This window comes from Molothrus aeneus, chromosome 7 (genome assembly GCF_037042795.1).
Source record: "Molothrus aeneus isolate 106 chromosome 7, BPBGC_Maene_1.0, whole genome shotgun sequence".
In the NCBI taxonomy this organism is placed as follows: Eukaryota; Metazoa; Chordata; class Aves; order Passeriformes; family Icteridae; genus Molothrus; species Molothrus aeneus.
This window is the reverse complement of record NC_089652.1, coordinates 10,942,545-10,965,427: the sequence shown is the minus strand read 5'-3', so window position 1 is coordinate 10,965,427 and position 22,883 is coordinate 10,942,545. Positions and strand designations below refer to the sequence as shown.

The window sequence follows — 22,883 nt, the reverse complement described above, 5'->3', positions numbered from 1 at the left end:
TCCCGGGAACGGCTGCGCCCCGGCGGCACCGGGGACCCGCCGCACAGCTCCCGCGGCGCCCCAGGCCGGGCCCCGCACGGAAGTGAGGTCAGTTCACCTCTGACCTGCGGCGAGCATGAGCGTTCCAGAAGGTTCTGGAATCGCCGGGCCCCGGAACATGAATGGTTCATGCTACAAGCCCTTAGCGCATGCGCATTTGTAGCACGCGGCGCAGCGCGGCAGGCGGGCTGTGGGCGGCGCGGAGGCCATGCTGGTTCCGGGGCCGGGCGGCCGGAGCCGCACATGGGCCGGCGGCGGCGCGGGGGCGGGGCCGAGGCGGTGAGTGCCGAGCGCCGCCCGCCGCCGCCGCGCCAGACGTGCTCGCGAGTCCGCAGAGCCGCGGTGCTGCTCCCGCGTTGCCGCAGGTGAGCGGGAACGCGGCCGGGCCGCTGGGCCCGCGCCGCTCTGCCCGGTCTGGGGAGGGCGCGGGGGCCCTCACCCCTTTGGCCGCGGTTACCGCCCGGGCCGTGCGCTGGGAGCGGCCGGGCCCGAGCGGCGGGAGCGGGGGGCGGCCGTGATGCAGGCGGTGCGCCCGGGTGGCGGGAGCGGGGCCTGCACCTTCCTGCGGGCCGCTGGTGGCGCGGCGGGCGGCGGTGGGGGGTGGGCGGCGCTGACCTTGCTGCGCGTGTCCTGGTGCAGCGCCATGTGCCCGCGGGGCCCTGCCCGGCCTGGGGGCTCCGGCGGGCCCGCGGTGGGGGCCGCGGCCTTGTCTCTCTTCTCTGTGCCCTTGGTGGCCTAGCGGGGTGCGGGAGCAGTACCCGAGCTCCCCTCGGCACGGCCCTGCTGCTGCAGCTGCGGGCAGGCGGGCGCGGCCCCCGCGCTGAGCACATGGAGCCGCGGGCGCTCCGCGGTGCCCTCGCCGTGTCCTGCCCCGCTCCGGGCGGGAGGCGCTCGGACGTGCTGCAGGCCGCGCAGGGGGGAGCTGCTCCGCGCGGGTCTCGGCGGGAAGATCGGGGACACCCAGCTCGGTACTTGCCGTTGATTGTGTGTCTCGGTTTCAGCCGGTCGAAAAATTAAAGATTCATCATGCCTGCTTTACTTCCTAAATTTGTTCCCCCTGTTTTCCTGTAGAAGTAGCTGCGCAAAGCTATAATGCTTTTTTCTGTTTTGTTTTTTTCTACGTTTCTTTTAATATTTTAGACATGCTCCGTTTATCTACAGTACTCCGTCAGATAAGACCAGTGTCCAGAGCCCTCGCCCCCCATCTAACACGAGCCTATGCAAAAGATGTGAAGTTCGGAGCAGACGCAAGAGCTCTGATGCTACAAGGAGTAGATCTTTTAGCAGATGCTGTAGCTGTCACCATGGGGCCAAAGGTAATGGAAGACTGGGCCTTTATGTCAGCACAGACCTGGCTGATAATACTGTAACAGAGAGCAGTTGTTGGGTTTCTCTCGGTGGAGCCGCACGATTGTGTTTGCAGAACTGCAACGCAAAGGGCTTGGGGGATGGACAGGCTCCTGCAAGCTGCTGTATTCTCATGTCCACCGAAAGTGGGACAGTAGTGCATGTGCTTTTTGTAGTAACAAAGTAAAATTGGTTGGATTCCTGTGAAGGTATATTATACTCGTCTAAACAGTTTGAAGGTTAAGGACATGTGCATAATGTGTTACCAGCTCAGTTGATAACCTGTAACAGTGCTGTAGATAATGTAACTGTCTGTGTCCTGGGGTTGGTTAATTAGCATGTGAGTGGCTTGGTTGGATTTTTTTTATGATGCTTGTTTTGTTTGTTAATTTTTTTTTACTAATTACAATTTTGTATTAGTTAACCGTTTAAATATTAACAAGCTTTAAAAAATATCTAAAGTGTAATGTTGAGTTCTCAGTTGGCTGGTGAATATTACCACCCTAAGTGAAATTTCATGGTAGAGGCATTAATTTGTGTTACCCTATATTCTGTCCTGTAAGGGAGATCTGGGTCTCTTGGAAGACCAGCTATGGTATTCTGCATAGTCATGCAATGTGCAGTAGGGCTTGAAATGAGATTCTTCTTTTTGAGGAAGAGACACTGATTTTCTTGGGGCTTATGTGAATATCTGTTCCCTGTAACAGCATGTGCATGATAGTTCTTCTGAGGGCTGCTTGGCCTCTCTAACATTATTTCATGTATTTTCTGTACATTTTTAGTGCTCTACCAGCTTCATTCAAAGGCAAAAATGCCATAAAGCTGAGCAATGAAGATTAAGGAACAATTGTGTCAGGAAACTATGGCTACTTCCACAAAGGAACAAAGTTTAAGTGTAGTTGGTTAATTTAACTCCTGGTTTTTTGGATCAGGCTACTCTGTGAATGCTGCAGCATAGTTCTAATCCACTGGCTAAAGGGCAGTTGCTGATGCAACTTCATGCAACCTTAGGGGATTTTTGCTGGTTATGCTGTGCTTCATGTAAAAATGGAGGGGTTACTCCAGTGCCTGAGTCAGCCTCTGGCATTTTTAAGAAACATCAGTCTGGTGAGGAAACCTCCTTTGGGCCTGTTCTACATTTTAAGGAGCCAAATTTGCAGTCTCACACAATCTTTTGGTAGTGCTCCAGCATGTTGAACAGACCTGGTTTGTGTGGGGGCTCAGCTTCTCAATATTGCAGACCATTCTAAATGCCTGTGCAGTTACTGGTGATGTTTGTTCCCTTCTTCAGGAGCACAGGCAGGTGTTTTTCCTGGGAGCAGGCCCTTTCATGTGATTTGTTATCTGTGGGTTTTGTTGTGCTCCTCTTCTCAGAGCTGCAAACCAAACACTAGTAATAAGACCATATCAAAGTACAAAGGAGAATTAAGCAAACTAGGAGACATTATATGAAAAACGTACTGGTAGCATGCTCCTCCAGAGAGGAATTTTCTTACTCTTGATTCACTTTTATATTTAGAAGTGCAAGTCAAATAAGATAGTAGTAGGGAATGCATTTTGGCATAACTGTTCCATGGCCCAGTGGGAAATTTCCATAAGCCGTTCCCCAGGTTCAGCCTGAGGAACTGAAGCAGAACCTTAAGGCTGCTGGGGTGGTTGTGCTTCAGGAGCAGCGAGGCCTCGTGCCTGGCAGGCAGCCAGGGCTGGTTCAGTCATTGAGGCAGATGTGGGTGGGCTCTGAGCAGGGGAGGGGCTCCGGGCACCACAGCCCTGCTCGGGAATCCTTGCCCGGCTGGGCTGGCAGAGCTCAGGCTGGAGCCGGACCTGACTCACCGAGGGAGGGCGCTCGTGCAGGGACAGTGCTGAGCTGGGGCACTCGCTCTCCCTGCCCTCCTCCAGCAGCTCCAGCTCTCGGCACAGTAGAGGAGTTTCAGGGCAGCAGTAAACCAGAGGGGCCCCCTGCGTTTCTGCTGCCTCCAGCTCAAACTGGAATGTGTGTGTTTGGGGCAGGTATTGGCTATTGGATTCACCTGTGAACAAGCAGGAGCATTTGCCTTATGGTGAACCTGTATGGGTCACAGTTTCCCATGTTAGCTGTGTCTGTTAGTTATAATACTCCAGCTTTTCAGTTGGATCCAAGTGTGAGCTGAGATGAGAAAAGCTTGGTAACTTGCAGTGGGTGAGAAATTACTGTAACACATGAATACAAATTTGGAGTGTTCTCAGTTGTCTTTACTAATCACTACTGAGGTTTGCAAGTCTGCTTTTTTTCCTTCCAGTACATGCAACAAATTGAGCTTTTATTTGTTTTTCAATCACAAAGAATGCATATTGTGATCTGATGAAAATTTTGAAAATTTATTCTAATTGCTATATTTTTAATTTTGGGCTAAAATATTAGCATTAGAGGGAATCTCTTCAGGTTTTTCTCTAAGGTCAGTGTTACTTAATTGCAGACTTAAGCAGTATGGCTGAAGAATGGAGTGTCATTCTGTGGAAGTATAAAGCCTTTGAGCCATTTTTCTGTTTTTGGAGAACCTTGGTATTAAAGTGTGTGTTTGAGAAGTCCCAGCTGAATGCCCTCTGTAAGGTGTTCAGCTGCACCTGTTCAAAATTCTCAGTTGAGCTCTTGATGGTAACATGCTTTGGGTTTGCTTGGATTTAAAATTTGGTTTTGTCCCCCTAGGGAAGAACAGTTATTATTGAACAAAGCTGGGGAAGTCCCAAAGTGACAAAAGATGGTGTGACAGTAGCAAAGGCAATTGACTTGAAAGACAAATACAAAAACATTGGAGCCAAGTTAGTCCAAGACGTTGCCAACAATACCAACGAGGAGGCAGGAGATGGTACCACTACTGCAACAGTCCTGGCACGAGCCATTGCCAAGGAGGGCTTTGAGAAGATCAGCAAAGGAGCCAACCCAGTAGAAATCAGGAGGGGTAACTTTCCTGTTGTTTTTAATGTTTGATTGTTGTAGTTTATTTTTCATATCCTAAATTTGACTTGTTTTCTGTTTGAAGAGGCACCATAAAGGGTTATATGATCTTTAGAGAACACAAATGATGTTTTTTTATACTGTGAACTCTGAGGAACCATTAATTTGTCTGATCATTGTACTATTTTACATGCAGTCAACTTCTTTAATTTGTTGTAAGTGAATTCCAATTAAAGCCATTTCTGCATGTAGTTAATACAATAGCCATGTAAACAAATCTGTCAGGAATTTCAATCATGACAATATTTCACACCAATTTCAAAAAACCCAGCACTGCAGACACAAATGACAGTATGGAACAACAATTATTTGGTTTTGAACATGCAAACAATGCATTTTTGCAGTGTGGACTTTTGTTTGAAGGGAAACCTGTTTGTTGTGGTGGGTGGGTGCTTGGTTTGTGTTTTCTGTGCTCTGTACCTTGTTTTGTTCACTCACAAGCGCCCTGTTCGTCCTCAGGGGTGATGCTGGCAGTGGATGCTATCACAGCTGAACTGAAGAAGCTGTCAAAACCTGTTACAACTCCAGAAGAAATTGCACAGGTAAGAAAAAACACACAACAAAATGTAGCCCAAATTTAGGCAGCTGTTTCTAGGAAAAAGTTTTGTGAAACTAGGTTTAATGAAGTTATGTTGTGTGCATCTTGACACTGGGTACTTGTCTTTACACATCAGAAATAGTCTTCAATTGCACTGCTAGAAGCTCCTCCAGAAGTGGGCAGATTTTTTCATCTTCAAGTTGCATTCCAAAGTATGGTCTTAAAACATAAATGTGTGTACTTGGGAAGAATTGATGGGAGCAAAGCTCTGTAGTGAATGGAAGTGATGGCAGAGTACTGAGGGTGTGGCAGATCTGTGGGGAATCAGGTCCAGGTGTGTTGGTGGTCCTGGGTTATTTGTGCCTGTGTCTGGAGGTGGCCTGGGTGTGAGTCCAGGCAGGGAGTCTGGCTCAGGGAATCTGTGCTGCAGCTGCCCAAAGGCCTGAGCCCTCCTGCTGTGAGTGTGCTGCACTCTGCTGCCCTGCCTTGGCAGAAACGTCAGCATTGCACATGGTTATTCTGCTTTTTTTCATCATGAGGAAGCACCTTGCATTGGGAAATGAGATTAAATGCCTTATCCTTTCAGGTTGCCACAATATCAGCAAATGGAGATCAGGAAATTGGCAATATAATCTCTGATGCAATGAAAAAAGTTGGACGAAAGGGTGTGATCACTGTCAAGGTAAGAACTGGCCAAGTGACTGTCTCTGCTCTGTTAGGGCTGGCTTCTGTCATGTGTGATGCTGCTGCTGCAGCTCCCATTCCATAATCCCCACCATAATTCCTCCCCAGCTCCTCTGGATCAGAGTTTGATCACTGTTCCCTCTTACATTCTTCCTGTTTTGGAGAGAAGCATATGAAACTGATGGGGGATCCAGAGCCTTTCAATCTATTGTGCATGATATGCTAAAACTGTACTTGTGCTTTTGGCAGCAAACCAGAGAGATTTTAATGCAGACTTTCTTGCATCTAAACAGGATGGAAAAACTCTAAATGATGAACTGGAAATCATTGAGGGTATGAAATTTGACAGAGGCTACATCTCTCCATATTTTATTAACACAACTAAAGGTGAGTTACAGTAAGTTATGTCAAACACCTCCAGTGGCTTGTGTCAGTCAGAAATAATGGCACCTGTTAAAGGCTTTGCAGTCCCTTATGCTGGGCACCACAGCAAATAGAGCAGGGGCTCCTTGCCCATCAGAAACTTGAACTTGCTAAAAGCTTGGAGGGTTGGGGGTTCCTTTTCCTTCTCTGTAAAGTGTTCCTGTGAGCACAGGCTGGCCTTGCAACACAGCAGAACAATGGAGAATTGAGAGTGGAGTCTTGGAGAAAACAAGTTGTCTTCTTCTTAATGCAGTTGGAAAGTGCAACCATTGCTCCAAAACACCTGCTTAAGTTAAAAGAATGCTTGATATGTTTTTGTAATGGAACTGCTCAGATAATGCACATTGTTTCTGCAGGGCAGAAATGTGAATTCCAGGACGCTTATGTTTTGATCAGTGAAAAGAAAATCTCTAGTGTACAGTCCATAGTTCCAGCTCTTGAAATTGCCAATGCCAACCGCAAACCTTTGGTCATCATTGCTGAAGATGTTGATGGAGAAGCCCTCAGCACTCTAGTCTTGAACAGGTGAGGATTAAAATCCATTTTTTTCTATGGTGTATGGCTGGTTGTTCTTTTACCTGTGCCAAAGAAACAGCAGCTTTTAACACCACCATGCTTTGTATCAACTCAGGCAGAACTCCAGTTGTGTCCTAACGACCTTTTGAGAAAAACCATCTCAGTTTGTGATGGTCTCTTCGTTTGCTTGACTGCTAGAGCTGCACTGAAATAATTTGGCTTAGTAATTAGACTCATTCTCTGAATTTTTGTCTTTAGACTGAAGGTCGGCCTTCAGGTTGTTGCTGTAAAAGCACCAGGTTTTGGTGACAACAGGAAAAACCAACTTAAAGACATGGCGATTGCAACTGGTGGTGCTGTAAGTAATGATGTTTTCAGTGGATTTTTGCTCCAAAGGATGTTAATGCTTTTCAAGGAGGAAAATACTGTGCATTTTTAGGTCCTTGGCTTGTATTTGCTGAGTTGCAGGCTGTATTCTGTTGTTTCAAAAATGTAACAGTAACTGATGTTTGAAACTTCCTGTTGTTTAAAATGCAGACACTGATAATTGCTGTGTAATGCAGTCCTGGCCAACCATATGTCCTTGTGACTGACTGAAGTCACATGAGATCTCCTTGCAGGATTTTGGTTTTTAAGGGAAAGGAGGAACTCCAAGGCAATTGTTGCCTCTATAAACAATTGCCTGGACTCAAGTGTGGCAAATATAATTTATTTTAAATGTTTGGAATTGACTGAATTTTCTTACTACTAAATTTTGCATGTAGTTGATGAGTTGATTAATGTCCCTTTATGCTGCCCTTTTTTAATATGCACTTCAAAATCATAGCACGATATTAGGACCCAGAGGATACTGCTGAAATAAATGTTTAAGGTAATTGCAACACAAAGTAACCAACCAGCAAACTGTTCTTCAGTCAGTGACGTGTCAGTATCTATGACATCTCAAAATACAAGGAGATGACGGTGACAGGACTGAAGGAAACACCATGAAACTGTGTCAGGGGAGGTTTAGGTTGAATATCAGGAAGAGGTTCTTCACCCAGACGGTGCAACTGCAGTAATGTGGTTATTCTGCACCATTAGCCTGCTGTATGTGTTCATGTACTTGTAGATAAAAATACCCAATGTGTGGGGAACCTGTGAAATGCAGCTTTTCACATAATTTCTTTCAGGTGTTTGGAGAAGAGGGTTTGAACCTAAATGTAGAAGATATTCAGCCTCATGACTTTGGTAAAGTTGGAGAGGTCATTGTGACAAAAGATGACACCATGCTCCTCAAGGGGAAGGGTGAAAAGGCTCAGATTGAAAAACGCATTCAAGAAATAATCGAACAGCTAGAGGTTACCACCAGTGAATATGAAAAAGAGAAACTGAATGAGCGACTGGCCAAGCTCTCTGATGGAGTAGCAGTATTGAAGGTATGAAGAACTTGGTAAAATCATAATGAATTAAAGCTTGGGCTTCTTGAGTGCTGAGCTACAGAAGAAGATTTGCCACTGTGGGAGAGGGTGGGTTGGCTTTCTGGCACTTGTTAGGCATTGGCAGCTTAATCTGGTGGCGGCAGTGCTGTCCCACCTGGGCTCTTGTGCAGCCCTTGACGTGTGGCTTGCTGCTCTGCTCGCAGGTGGGCGGAACCAGCGATGTTGAGGTGAACGAGAAGAAGGACAGGGTCACGGACGCCCTGAACGCCACCCGTGCGGCCGTGGAGGAGGGCATCGTCCCAGGGGGTGGCTGTGCCCTGCTGCGCTGCATCCCAGCCTTAGATGCCTTAACTCCAGCCAACGAGGATCAGAAAATTGGTAAGCACATGACTTGAAGGGGTGTGTGTGTGTGTGTGTGGAAGTGATACAAGCACACTTTCCCCTGTCCTGAGGCTTTATCAGGTGGCTTTCAGTTTGTTTTTAGTGACTTGATCTTAGGAATATCACATTTCTTTGGTGTGCTGGTCTCTGCTTTTGAGTGGGAAGGAGCTTTTTCACTGCATTGCTGACTGGACTGTGTAAGACCCAGTAGCAGTAAAGCAGCAGTATCCCAACACAGAGTGGCAATTGTTTAGGGTTGGGAGCTGGCTGTTAGAGTCTTTGCAGACAGACAAAATCTAATAATGCTCAAGAGACTGTGTGGCAAATCAAATGGAAAGAGGCTTTGTGTCATGTCGCACATAAATGTAGAGAGTAATAATACTTGTTAGTATTTTTTGTAGAAGTAAAACTAAAATGTGCATGAATATCCTGCAGAAATTTCATTTGTTGGCAAGTGTCAAGTAGCAGAGAACCTTTCCTCCTGGAACTGACAAAAATAGCTTATGTTTCTGCTTGGAGGGTTTTCTCTTTGTATTGATCTCCAGCACTAGGGCATTCCTTGGCAGTGGGAGTGGTGTTTGTACACGGAGCTCCAGCTATCCTGTTTCTTGCAGGCATTGAAATAATCAAGAGAACACTGAGAATCCCAGCAATGACTATCGCAAAGAATGCTGGTGTGGAAGGATCATTGATAGTTGAAAAAATCCTGCAGAGCCCGTCAGAAGTTGGCTACGATGCAATGCTTGGGGACTTTGTAAATATGGTAGAAAAAGGAATCATAGACCCAACTAAGGTAACCTAAAGCTCTTAATTCTCAGCTTTGCTTCCTCCCACCTCTTGTGATGGTCAGCAGGTTTTAAGTAGTTTCTTGCTTACTTTTAGGTTGTGAGAACTGCTCTGATGGATGCCGCAGGTGTTGCATCTCTCCTATCAACAGCAGAGGCAGTGGTGACTGAAGTTCCTAAAGAAGAAAAGGAGCCAGCAATGGGAGGAATGGGTGGGATGGGTGGAGGCATGGGAGGTGGCATGTTCTAATTCCTGGGGTAGGGATGCATCATGAGCTGTGCTGTTGAAGACTGACAGTTCTGACTTCAAAAACTTGAGCTATCAGTGTGAGAGGATGGATAGTGACTGAAGTGAGGCTGGTGTTGAAAAGAATCACTGTAACCATCAGTTACCGGATTTCATTTAACACACGTGTAATTGTTTACAGTCATTGTCCATGCCTACAGATAATTTATTTTGTATTTTTTGAATAAAGACATTTGTACATTCCTGATAACTGGGTTGCAAGATCCATCTACCAAGGTCCTGATTTGAACTTAATTAAGGCACTTGATATTCTATTTCAGAATTTCTTGGTGCTTGCCAGTACTAGAAAGAACTTGAAAGCCACTGTGCGTGAGACTAGACAATTGTGTACAAAGTAGGCAAATAGAGTTATGTGACCTTTATGTAATAAACTGCTCAAAAGTTACAAAATGTATCACCTCCTTCATCTGCACACCAAGCCATAGTTATGGGAGAGCCTGGAGAGCCTGCTGTTGCTTCTAAGATGTAGTAGAAATTGACACTTATGCTTGAAAAAATGACAGGGCATTTCAGTCCGAGAAACATTCCTTTGTCTAGAATGTTTCTCAGAAATGCAAGTGCTTTAATTTTGGTAAGAAATATCTAAGCTGAACTGCACTACAGTTCTTTGAAATATTAAACAATGCTCTGAAAACAAGGCACGTGCACTGACTTTATTTTGCCCTATCTGGTTGTTTCACGTGCTGGAAACAGGCCCAGTGCACCTTTCACGGTCCCAGGGGAAGAGAAGTGCCCTGAGGTATCAAACAGGTGAGTCTTTGCTAAGAAAGGGTTCTGGGGTTTTTAGATCCTTCCTTTGCTCAGGTGTAATATGTGATTACCTCCTCACCTTGAGCCTTCCATTCTTACCTTCCTCCTTTCTGGTAAGGGGTGCAGGATTTAGTGATTTTGCACTAGAAATGTTGCTTTGCCTCTTTCTGTGTTCTTTGACGTGGCACCACCACTAACATTGTGCTGTCTTTTCTGCTTTCCAGCCTGCAGAACAATGGTGTTCCCAAACTTGTGTATGTTTATACTTGATTACCTCAATCAAAACTGCTTTACAACTTCTCAGTTCTGTACAAATGACCTTAAATCCACCTGTTGCTTTCCTCAGCTTCCTGCCCTTAATAAGAACTATCCTTCCACAGATGGGATGTGTGACATTCTAATTTTAAGTAAAATTATCTGAAACTCTTTCAGGGGTGTCTTTATTTTGAAACATACCTTTCTATGTTATTTAATATGCTGTTCTTAATTAACCATACAGATTACATGTGCTGCAGAGAAAGGACCAGCTTCAGCACCTGGTCTGAAGCTTCACCTAATTTCAGTAAGGAAATTTGGTAATGCAAGGCAGCATAAAATAAGGATTTGAATCTGTTCAAACCTATTCACTTGGTTTTTTTAGAGACTGGGAAGAGAACATTCAAGAGTAGAAGTAGTGAACACGTATGTAATCAGGATGATATTATCACAGTTGGGAGTATGGTACTGAAAAACCTCAAAGAATGAAGGTTTAGTGCTCTCTTACAATGATTTATGATGACAGCTGGCCTTGGCTGTTCTTGTCTGCAAGGAAGCACAGGGCCTCTTGTAACCTGCTTCCAGGGAGGACAGCACAGGTACCTGGTTCTCAGAGGTAAACCTTGCTTTAAGGTGTTCTGTTTGCATTAGGCGAGATGGAGGTAACCAAAGTGCAGCATGTACCAGGGAAGGAGTGGCAAGGAGCAAGTTCAGCCTGCCAAACGTACTACAAATTCCAGACAGGTGCACTGGGCACCACTGGCTGTGGCTGAGACTGCTGCACCCAGATTACAGTGCTCCTTATGCATTTCATCCCTGAAAATGAGGGGAGTTAGAAAGCAGTTGCTGGTCACTCTAGGGGCAATGGGAGATCCCTGACTTACCTCTGCCATTCATTTGAATTCAAAGCACCACTCCTCAGTGGCTGCCAAGCTGTGCCATTCTCTGGGAAGGCAGTGTGTCAGTTGGCCTCTGCCTGGGCAGAGCTGGCTGAGTTGATGCTCTGAAGTTACATTCCCACCAAGCTGAGTTAATGAGTTACAGTGCTGAAAAACGCCAGGAGCTTGGCTAAGGCAGAGCTTGGGCTGTGATTCCAGGAGCCGTTTGGCGTTAACGGCAGCCGAGATAGCCTGGGTTACAGGAGCTGCCAGGTGTCTGGTACTGATAAGGCTTTAAGCTGCACTTGATTGCAGCTTTTGAACATTCTATGTCTGTCTGTCTGAGCAGGTGTGTTTGGCACAGGGTAAGATCACACCCAAGCTCAGATAAGAAATGAATGCCCCAAAGGAGGAGCATGGCACTTTGTACAAGTGAGGCGTACAAACAAGTTTATGGCTGAGGTTGTTACAGCTTCCCTTTACGTCTGATGAACTTCATGCAGCATCAGCTCCCGGGGGATGCTGGTTTCTGGGCCGTGGAGTTTGGATGCTCTTCTTTCAAAGGCAGCAACCATCTGCTTTACAACTTCATCAAAAAATAGTGTAGCAAGTTTTGAGTGTAGAAGTGAACGAAATTCAAAAGAAATCTGTTTAAAAAATAAAAGATAATTATTTTTCCTATATATACTGTTGTAAAATGCCATTACAAGTAGACAACTCTGTTAAAGAATCTCCAGTGAAGGCTACAGGTAAGTTACAGAACAGTTAAAACTGAGGAATAGGTGAATGTGGCTGAGAAGGAAAACCATGTTTCTAGGTCTAAGGACTGTACTTCTGGGCTTTTCCATTAGAAGAATCCTCTCAGTTCTCTGAAGTAGTCATTTACATTTACCTAAGCTGTCTTTTCTTTTATAAATGGTTCATTACAAAAGAGGTTTGGGGTAATGAAAAACTACTGACAAACAGTAACTTATTTTGTGCACAGAATTCACTTGAGGGACAAAAGCTGTCGAAGAAAATCCTGCATGGCAAGACAACAGACTAACAGGTAAGCTGAAGCATGCCCAAGAAACTTAAAAGAGACTTGAAATAGTTACCTATTAAATGCCAATATTTTAAATCAGTCCTTCCTTTTGGTGGCAGTAGTTCTGGTAGGTTCAAACAAGCAGTGTAATGGCTAAAATTACAGATTTGGTTTGTGTGTCACATCTCCCACCTGAACAGCTCCCACTCCCAACCTGACACCAGCAGACAATGAAATGGATTGGGAGTAACGTAATTTTTCTAATTCCTGAAAAATTCAGATTTAATGCCACAAGGAGCACTTACAGCTTCTCCCCAATTCCTTATGAGCAATGCATGTTAACAGCAAAGCAGTAGCACAGAAGTAATTAAACAGCTTGGCCCATAAACCAAGTGTAGCTTCATTTACATTTGTTGACCTCAAGCATCAATAAAATTAACGTGCCTCTTGCAAGTCTGAGAGCTGTCATTGAGGGCATGCAGAGTTCTGCAAGTGAGGATGTGGAGTCTGGCATTCTGTTCAGCAATTATGTTATTATCTTAAGGTGTGGCATACATTAATGAAGTTGCAGGTGGTAAAAATGGTGGTGTGCTTCAGTCTATGAACTAAATAATTTCAGAGCTGAAACTAAAGTAGGAAAAGTTCCCTGTTGTATGTGGATGTCTCCTGGAATCAGGCTGGCACAACAGGATACAGCAGCTTGTGGGAACCAGCATAGCTCAAAACTCAAATAACATTTTCTAAAGCAAACAAGCATTCTTAAGTTGAAGTTTTCTCTGGAATATCTGTAATTGCAGGGCCTGTTTTGAGGAGTTTGTTGTGAAATGTTTATCATCCCTGCCTGCACATGCCCAGATGCAAGGAGTAGCAGGGCAGGAACTGGCAGAGGTTCAGCTCAGCCAACTGCACTGGCTTCCTTTGCTGCCTCCAAACAGGGTAAGCAGTAAGATGTGTTGATAGCGTTCCCCCAAGAAAATAAAAATGTCCATATTCAGTTCTGTTTTGATTCCATTTAACTGAAGTTCTTGAGCTGAAATGTCAAAATGTGGCGTTGGTTTATGGAGGTGTGGTGCTGTTTTCTCACAGAGCCTGTATGTAGAATGTAGGCTTTAAATAGTTGTTTAATTCAAGTTTTTTAACTGATTTATGGCTTGGGTTAAAAGATAGCTTATATATGTTAGTAGAAAGAACTGACACTTATTTGCTTAAAGAAATACAAATAACATGAGCACATAACATGCAAGCCATTAAAAATTGTGGTTCTTTGAGCACCTGTAGATTAATTTTTACTGTTGAACTGCATGAAGTGCAATATAGTATTAAGCTGAAAGTTAATAACCCAAGGAGGTTAATGTGCTAGTTTAAAAATACTCCAAAAGCTTTTTCCTATTCACTGAAGACAATTTTCAAAGCAGGACATTCCAGCAGATGGCAGCAGGATTAGACCAGCTCTGTGTACTTTAGCAGCCTGTTACAACCCCCAGCTCAATGCTTTGTTACACACTTTGTTATAAAATGCAAGAAAAAAATGTGATGGCAGACAAATCAGACACCACGGAAAAGCAGTAGCTGGAATGGAAACAGCTTTTCTGGGAGTGAAATCAGGCTAAATCAGGTACTGGAATTAAAGAGCAGTACTTTTGGGCTGCAGTGATATCCCATCACAGATTAGAGACAGCAGAAATCTATTACACTTGTATTAGAGAAGGAAGGAGTAAGGCTTAAAATACGTGAAAGAGTAAAACTGGAAGACAGGAAATTAAACTGACCAAACTGCAGCCCAAACAGGACAGATGGCAGGACACTGACTTGCTGGTACCAAGAGCATTTAGGTTGTAGAGTGATTAAAGAATATAGCAAAGTATATTTAGCATTTCTCCTGCAGTGGACTGTCTAAAAACTTCAATGTGTTTAGAACTGTAGGGTGAGAGGTGCCTGTCCCAGACTGTTTCATGACACATGGACACCTCACAGAAGGCTGCTGTTTCTGAACAACAGTGAAGTAGTTTCCAACAGTAAAGCTTGCAAAATATTTTTTGGACAGAACTGACTAAAGCTAACTTGTTTTCTGTGTCTAAGTGTTCAAAGGAGTAGTAGAGGCATTTTAAAAAGCGCCCTCAGTTGAAGATAAGTGTTTCTATGTGCTGCTCCTAGCATGTGGTAGTTTTAATTACTTACTGAAAAATCCAATGTACATGTCCTTGGATAACCAGGGATACCAGGGCTCAAACGCCACACTGTTTCCAAGTGATTAAAGAGTTTTCCATCTGTGCATGAAGCCTAAAATAAAGTTTTGAAAATCAAGCTACAATTAGGCTTTTACAAATGTGACAAACAGGTATTACTGAAGCTTGTGTTTACATTTTGTTAAATAGTGATGGTTGTGGCATAGTTAAACCTGTTCTTACAGCACAGCCAGCATGAAATCCAATATGAAAAGATGTCAATTATGGCAAAATAACTGAGGTCCTTCCAAGGCAGAGGAAAATACTGTGAGTGTCATAACACAGATCTGTGGCATGATGCATAGAACATCCAAATACATAACCTCAACTGGCTTGGAATTCGTAGAGAAAATTTCTGTAACTTTTTCTTGGGTCATTTTTTTAAAAGTTCTCATTGTTAGCCCAAGGAGCTCTGCTCCAACAGACTGCCCCCAGGGAATAGGTGTTGTTTGGCTTGGAGAGCTGTGCTGAGGTGACTCATCTCAGAGACTAATCACCAGCACAAAAACACCTACATTTCTCTTTCCAGGAAAGAGATAATGCGTGGCCTTGCTACTTCTATATCAGAAAGGGAAGGAGTAGAGGGAAGATTAGATACAAAATGCTGGGCCTGCTTTTCCCAACTGCTATCAAAACAGCAGGAAAAATGGGAAAACTGCCAGTGTGTTCCCCTTTCTCCCAGTCTTCAAGTAGCAAACTCACTCCATTCTTTCCCCCTCAGCAAAACCTGCTGTTACCAATCTGATTTTTCCATTGTTTAAGCCCTAAAAAGGGGGAAACCTTAAGCAACAAACCCGTTCCCATTTTGTGCCTGAGCAGCACACAAGGTTCCTTTGCCTGGAGTTACTTGAGAGGACAGTGAAATGATCCAAGCACACAATCACTTCCCTAGAAATGTTCCTGCAGGTCTGTGGACATAATGTAAACTTCTAGGAAAAGTAATTGCAGCAGAGAAAAGGCTAATGAGCCTCGGGGGAGGCAGTCTGAAGAAATGGCTTTCCTCACCACTTTTTTTCCTTATGAAAACAGATTTGAACACATAAGACAAACGAATAGAATATCCAGGCATAATTAAAATATTTACTTGACACTTTTCTACTTTTCTCTTAATTATTGCTCTTGAAAAGCTGAAAGGAAAAAAATATAACCGCTTCTCTTATGAACAAATTAATTGTAAAAAAAATTGACTTTAAATCCACACTTCTTTCTTCTCATCAATATATTGAATAACCATCTCTTCAGCACATGGTACTGAAGCTTAGCCTTTTTTTTTGGCTTTTCATATTAACTAGTTAAAATTGTGAGAAGAAAAGTAATGACAGATAAGTCATTATTATTCATTAAGGCATCAGAAGCTAGAGCTGTCTGACAACTTTTAACTGAGTACTTATTTTGCATTCAGAGAGGCTTGGACAAAATTTAAACAAAAAAAAACCAACCAAAAAAACCCAAAGCAAAAACGTTAATATCTTCATTTAATGGCTCCCAGCTTTGCCAATAAAGACAAACTAAAAAGTGATTTCCTCTCCTCCCTCATGTGGCAGGTTGTTGAAAAACACATTCAAATTCTCCCCAGTTTATCGAAAGTCTTTAAAGAAAAGCAACACAAGTGTTGAGCCACACAAAGAACTTCCAGCATCGATTTTGTTTTAAGGCAAGACATTCCTGAAATATTCAAATTTCAACAAACAAAAGGAAGATTATGGTTATTTTTAATAGGAGAAAAGAAAAATGCAATTACCTTAACTAAATGTGGTCTCACTAGGGTTACAATTGATGTGTATCTCTCTACTACAGGAGGGAATCCTATTTCTAGCTCTGCTTTGCAGTACCCAGAGCGCCTCGAGAGTATGTCTGACTTTTTACACCAAGGAACAAAGAGTTTGTAATTCTCCACAACAGCAACAACTTCATACATTTCCTGCATGGAATACCTGGAAATGGACACAGGAACATTACAGTTACAAGGTATTTAAGCTTCAAATTACTACTAAAATTACTATCAAAGATGGTATATGTGGCATAGGCAGTTGAAAGGTGGACATATTCACTACCATTGATTTTGGAAATTGAAAATGCAGCTTTGCTAATTAAGAGGAAAGGAAAGTAATACACTGGTAATTGCTTTTTGCATAAAGAAGCAAAATATCACACACCATCCAGCAGTAGCTTTAGTGAATAATGAACCTAGTGCCTGCTACTTTCTGCAATATCAGCTAAACATGCATGCTCTTCAAATGTAAACATTTTTTCCAGCACAGCTGTGTCTTCATTTAGGCAGATGTTGGACATTGCACCAAAAAAAAAAAAAATCCACACTTCATAGCTCCCAAAACAAGGTGTACCAAAACTCAAGTACTAAATTTCCTAAGGTTTAAACAAAGGAGCACCACCTTCCTAATTTGAACCCAAATAAAAGCTTAATTAAAAAAAAGACTCAATGGGAAAACCTTCCAGCATCACAGAATGGCTGATGTTGGAAGGGACCTCTGGACCTCATTTTGTCCAACACCCCTGCTCAGGCAGGATATTGAAATCAGATGAAACACTATTAGGGCAACATTTTAGCTGATTCTGCTGTAACATGGCAAAGTATTACATAGCTATGGGATTTAATTTTTCATTCTGACTCTGAAACAGATGGGATTAAGCATGTGCCTAATTTCCTTTAAAATGAAGCATATGTTCAACAGCACTTAGCAGTGAGGACTATGGGACAAAGGCCCTCTTTGAGTGACTAGGCAAGACCTGTTGCAGTTCAAGAACTATCAAAAAAAAGAATGTTAAGTATAGTAAAAAAATATGCTAATAAAAAGTTCATACTGTTGTGGACCAGAGACTGGGCAAATCCCAGTATCATTGCATAAACTGGGATTTTCCCACTAGCTCTAAGGCAAACAAGGTTTCAAAATCTTTTTTCTGTGTGAAGTTTCTTCATCACAGAACTAATTACTTTTCTTCTTTTAAAGAAATAAGAAAATCTTGAGAAGTATAATATAATGTAAGTGCAAACTTTAGCATGTGTTTGGGAGAGAATGGAACAGGGTTTTAACACCTGTTGATTTATTCACATTTTACTAGATGAAAATCTTAGTGTATTACTCCATTTCAAGGTTGGTTTTGTTTTGTCATGGAATGGAACAGTTACTTCTGCTCTTTCTTGCTATGGGCCAAGGGCTTTGGTTCCTACTTTTTTTATATTAACTTTCAGGCTGGTAAATGTAATCTGTACGAATTCTGAAAGTCAAAACTCCTTTCTATGCTCCAGAGTCTTAGGGACATGTGTCTTCAGGGATACCCAGTCTTCTGAACTACTAATGTTTTGGATTAATTACAGCAAATACAAAATCAATAAGCATTTAAAGCATCTTTCCACAATCTTATACAAACCCTATAATTCTTCTTTCAGAATATTCTTTTCTTTTATTTATTAGTGGTGCAGCAACATTGAAGAAGTTTCTTGAAAAAGTATGGCTCATTACAGGAGAATTTCTGGTCATCAGAATACCACAAGAAGCCAAGTGCCTGAAACAGGGAAAATGTTTTTAGATGTGTTTGATATCAGCAAAATAAATAACAATGCATTCAGGTAAGACAAACCATCTCTTGTATAACATTATAGAAAATGTCAGCCAGATGGAAAAACAAAGGCTTGTGACAATATAAACTGTCAAACACACAAGGGGCCCCTTTTTTTTCCCCCTAAGAGGAACTAAAAATAGCCCTCAGCCATGCCAGAAGTAACTGGCAGAGTGCAATACAAAGGGCCTCATTAAGCACTGGCTGCATGGCAGCTTGAGTTCATGCCCAAGTCTCACATGCACTGAGCCTGCAGAAGGGGCTTTCTTAATAGCAAAAACGAGGCAGAGTTTGCAATGCTTTACCCTTTTGGAATACACAAAGTAGAGAAGGTTTCACTTGGAAATGGTGAACTCTGCTATAATCCCTCTGCTGCCACTCTTCTCTTAAAAGGACAATTTCATTTGAAAGTCTTTCAGGAGGTGCTTTGTTTACCCAGCTTTCAACATTTCCTTCAGAAAATATCACCAGAACCTTGAATGCAGTGTTTTCAGAAGTAAAACTTACAAAATTACCTTTAAAAGTACTAGTGATTCTAAGACTGCACCTCTGTGTTCTCAGTGAACATCTACACTAAAATCTAACAAATATTCACCATGTTTAACAGTTCTGCTAAATCACTGATTTTCCTCAGATCAGGTCAGTCAAGATGCAAAAAGCTGCCTGAGAAGCTCTGAATTTTGGCGCCAGGAAAGTAAAAATGCCACTATTTGCCCACAATGAATCTACAAACATAAGCTAACAAGTAACCCAGGTCTTTTACTCATCTTCCTCTAACTATATAATCAGGACTATACTTGTAGATTCACGTGGTTAAAAATTGAGCTAACCTCTTTTACTCAGAAGTAGGCTTCTTTGGGGTTTGGTTGGTTGTTTTGTTGGGTTTTTAGACACAATGAACAGGTAAATGCCCTTTTTAATTTTTTTTATTTTTTTTTACCGAGCACCAAATTAGTCAGCAAATTAGTTACCAATTTTGAATTAAATTTAATTTAAATTAGCAATATGTTCTTTAAAAATCAGCATAATTTAGAATTTTAATGCAATACAGTAGTTACCCATGACTGAGCACATAAACTTACATGGTCACTGTATTAGGAGTCAGGTAAATAACAAACTGGTAGAGTTTAGAGAAAAATCATCATCATTAGCAGCTGGTTAGAAACAATCTGTACAGACTTTTAAAAACCAACTATCCAACTGGGATATGTGAAGCATGATGCCTGAAAACACACTGTAATCACTGCAGTTGAAAAGAAACTAAAATGGTACAGAAGTATTGCATCAAAATTAAGAGGGGATAGGTCCACTTGAAAAGCCTTTAGACAACTCTGCAAATGTTTGTAACAGTATCTCAAGGGATGTGGACAAAGTCTGTTTTTTCCAGACAGACCATACAAGAAGGAAAAGCTTTGACAGGAATGCTGGAAGAATGCCAGCAACATTGTAGCTGCCTCAACCAGATTCACAGGTGTTCAAATGTGTGGAGCAGACCTCATTCTGCACAGCTGATTTAAATTCCATTATCTGGGGCTATGTACAGGACACAGTCCAAACCAGTCACCAGGATTTGGCTCTTGGTTTGTCTTTACTGTAATGCTGTGCCAGTCTATTGTTTCATGCAGTTTTATCTGAACTTGTTTCAGCCACAGGGCTGAGAAACAATCCCTCCAAATAATCTCTCAGCTGCTGAAAGACTGTGTCCTTGCCACTCGAGGAAGGCAAGGTTAAGAGGCTGTAATGCTAACAAGTATGGTGAGACTCCATCCCTCTCCCAGTTTTATCTGAAGAACAGATGCTGTGAGAATGTGCTGGGCTGGCTCCCAGGTCAGGGAAGCAGATCTCTTTAAGAAATTCTTTGGTTTCCATGGACTGTCATGCCTTTTTGTGAACCTGACCTGGGCCTCTGAAGAAAAACCAAGCCCATTCTAGAATTCAGACACACCTGCCACCTCTGTATTTATCTCCTGCCAGTAGAGAAGCATCTCCACTCACTCCTGCCACTCACTGCTTCCTCCCTGAGCACTTGAGGACTGACCACGGCACCACCCAACTCCCATGACCTGATAAGGAAGCATTTCTGGAGTATGACATGCACATGTAAGTGATCCATATTCTGCGATTTTTTAATATATATATTTTTTATAACTACACAATTTTCTAAGCCTGAAGGTTAACTTTTTTGAAAAAATGGCTCTCTTAACTCCTCCATGTAAACATTGAAATTAGTGCCAGGAGCATGCCGGGGTAAATATATTTACAGTAACCCAGCTGATACTTTCATCAGGTTAGTAATATCTGACTTTATGGTCTGTGAGGCACGAGTTGATCCCATTCAAATTCTTTGCCAACAGCTGCTTGTATCCCAAAAAAATGAGTGTACCAGCAAGTGTCCTCACTAGCATCTCAGTCTGAATAAGCACATGAGACTAATTTACCACCTGAGCCCTTGAAGCCTGCTAATGAGCACGGTGAGGTCCTGCCGAGCTGGCAGCAGGTACAGAGTGCATTCAGGGGACAACTGCAGCAGTGAGGCGTCCCCAGCTCCAAGGCTCCAGGTAGCACAGCACTGGGTTTGATCCAGCTTGTGCTTGCTTAAAGCCATCTGCCAAGATCCTTGCAGCTTCCACTAGAAACATTTTTAAACTGAGTTTGCGAGCAGTTACTTAATGGGTTTCCTTATACCAAACACGGTTCCAGCAATTGATTTTGCCCTGAGGACTCTAATAAATTACTCTTTAAAACAGCTATTTGGTTGACCAGGACTGAACGAATTTAATATTGCAGACACGACACTGAGATTATACCACGAAGAATATACAGTAAAAAGCGTGGTCCAATGTTACATTTTACCACTGCACAGTTAACAGTTTTGTCAAATGACTGCATGAAATTTGACATCATGAACCAATCCCTGTTTCACTTTTTGACAGTTTTTATGAGGATGACAGAGTTTGATAAAGAAACACAGCAGCACTGCCATGTTGAGACTCCATCCCTCTCCCAATCCCTCTCACAGCAGCACTACCGTAACAGTGGTAGCAGGTGAACCTTTTATACAAAGATTTTCAAATCGCACTCTCTCATCTGCTTGCTGTTTTTTCTTTCAGATGAAAGGTTAACTCTTCACCAAAGCATATTTTTTATCTCAAGCTTTTGCAGCCAGCTTTACAGATGTTCAGGTGAGAAGGAACTTGTTGCATTATCTGAAGCGGAAAACATCCGGGCGCTCCCTCAGTTTTTTAAATCCTTTCGGACGGATTGCTCCCAACTCCGCCACTGTCTCGGGCAAAGAGCAGGCGAGTTTCTAACCGGGAACGCGGCCCCTCTCTGTCACGCCCGCGGTATCCGCGCCTCGCCCCGCGTACCTGGCGGCGGCCCCCGTGGCCAGCGCCCTGCCGAGCGCCGCGCCGCTCCGCGCCATCCCGCCCGCGCTGCTGTGCCCGCCTGTGGCCCCGTCAGGCGCGCGGCTGCCCGCCCTGCCTGCGGGGGCGCGCGGTCACGGGACAGCGCGCGCGGCCGCGGCGCCCCGCCTGATTGGCCCGGCGGCGCGCGAGTCCCGCGCGCGGCCATAATTGGGCTTGAGCGCGGGGGGCGGCCCCACCGAGCGGCGGGAGCGACTTCGGCCCCGTGTCCGTCCGCGTGTCCGTCCCCGTGTCCGTCCGCGTGTCCGTCCCATCCCCCGCAGAGCGCCTGACCCGGGCGGGTCCGCGGGAGGAGTCGCTGGTGCTTGTTCCGCCTCTGCTCGCTGCGTGCTCAGGGTTACAGTCAGCAGCAACTTAACAGTAGGGCCACAGACCTGTCTGTAATCACAGAGCACCGTCTGACCACAACTTGGGCCAAAGAAATCAATTTATTAATCAACTAATTAACGCTTTCTCGTAATTCACCTTTCAAATACAGCCCCTCTCAAGGAAAGCGTGTGTTACAATTGCGATTGGAGACCTGCTGTTTAAATAGAACTCATCACACCTTTCATATTGTGTGTAATATGCGTTTATGTGTTACACATAAATTGTTCAAAGGTAAGACTGCAAAATCTATTCCCATAAAATAGTTTGGGTTGGATTTTTTTTTCTTTTTTATTTTTTTTTAATTTAGTACCAGGTATAGTCTTGACTGGGAATCTTGAACTAAGACTGGTATTTTCACATCCTGAACTTGACTTGTGTCTGGGCTGTATGCACTAAAAAACCAGCTTGGATATATTGCCAGCAATGTCCCTTCAACTACGGGAGGAACCCATTCCCACCGATTTACAATGTAAATGAAGCAGTGTTAGTTAAAGCTGTTGAATGCTGAATGCATTAGAAGTGAGAAAATTTCTGGACAAAAATAACAGTTCAATTATATCAAACTACAACAACATCCTTTTCAGAAAATTGATCCTTTTAATTATCCCAGCCTCCTTGCCATTAGCAAAACCACTCATCATTACATAAGGACACCACCAATTTGGATGACAGACTCAATGGAGCAGCTTTTACTTTACCACCTCAGGGTATGGAGTTTTTCAGATAAGCTGTCCTGCAGCATGTCTCATTAACTTGATGAGAAACAGAAATCAGTAAAAACCCATGACCTCCAGTGCAGGTGAAGAACAAACTGCAAAGCCAGAAATACAAACAAAGCCCCAGTCCTGTGTTGTCCTCCCCTCCTCTAACCCTTGTTACTGACCTCATCTGTGTATTTTGCAACTTCCACGAGTGCTGCTGTTACTTGCTGGATTCTGTGTC

The 22,883-nt window shown here is 43.5% G+C and overlaps 2 protein-coding genes across 2 annotated transcripts; one reads left to right on the top strand and one right to left on the bottom strand.

Annotated features, from left to right (window-relative positions):
- The first annotated feature begins 291 nt into the window (after positions 1 to 291).
- On the top strand, positions 292 to 10,614 carry HSPD1 (heat shock protein family D (Hsp60) member 1). Its single transcript, XM_066553080.1, has 12 exons — positions 292 to 404; positions 1,180 to 1,355; positions 4,073 to 4,325; positions 4,841 to 4,923; positions 5,506 to 5,601; positions 5,897 to 5,990; positions 6,383 to 6,551; positions 6,801 to 6,900; positions 7,715 to 7,960; positions 8,167 to 8,341; positions 8,959 to 9,137; positions 9,227 to 10,614. The coding sequence occupies exons 2-12, from the start codon at positions 1,182 to 1,184 to the stop codon at positions 9,377 to 9,379; spliced, it is 1,722 nt and encodes a 573-aa protein (XP_066409177.1). The 5' UTR covers positions 292 to 404; positions 1,180 to 1,181; the 3' UTR covers positions 9,380 to 10,614.
- COQ10B (coenzyme Q10B) lies at positions 10,611 to 21,589 on the bottom strand. Its single transcript, XM_066553081.1, has 5 exons — positions 21,516 to 21,589; positions 17,959 to 18,093; positions 16,310 to 16,502; positions 14,522 to 14,623; positions 10,611 to 11,966 (listed from the first exon to the last, which is right to left on the bottom strand). The coding sequence occupies exons 1-5, from the start codon at positions 21,569 to 21,571 to the stop codon at positions 11,799 to 11,801; spliced, it is 654 nt and encodes a 217-aa protein (XP_066409178.1). The 5' UTR covers positions 21,572 to 21,589; the 3' UTR covers positions 10,611 to 11,798.
- Positions 21,590 to 22,883: the final 1,294 nt, after the last annotated feature.

Excerpts from the sequence above, each read along its gene's own strand:
- HSPD1 (XM_066553080.1), top strand. The coding sequence starts at position 1,182 with ATGCTCCGTTTATCTACAGTACTCCGTCAGATAAGACCAGTGTCCAGA. Across the intron at positions 4,924-5,505 it reads CTCCAGAAGAAATTGCACAG|GTTGCCACAATATCAGCAAA; the intron begins GTAAGAAAAAAC and ends TTATCCTTTCAG. Across the intron at positions 6,901-7,714 it reads CGATTGCAACTGGTGGTGCT|GTGTTTGGAGAAGAGGGTTT; the intron begins GTAAGTAATGAT and ends AATTTCTTTCAG.
- COQ10B (XM_066553081.1), bottom strand. The coding sequence starts at position 21,571 with ATGGCGCGGAGCGGCGCGGCGCTCGGCAGGGCGCTGGCCACGGGGGCC. Across the intron at positions 18,094-21,515 it reads GCCACGGGGGCCGCCGCCAG|GCACTTGGCTTCTTGTGGTA; the intron begins GTACGCGGGGCG and ends TCCCTGTTTCAG. Across the intron at positions 16,503-17,958 it reads TCTGAAAGAAGAATTATAGG|GTATTCCATGCAGGAAATGT; the intron begins GTTTGTATAAGA and ends GTCCATTTCCAG.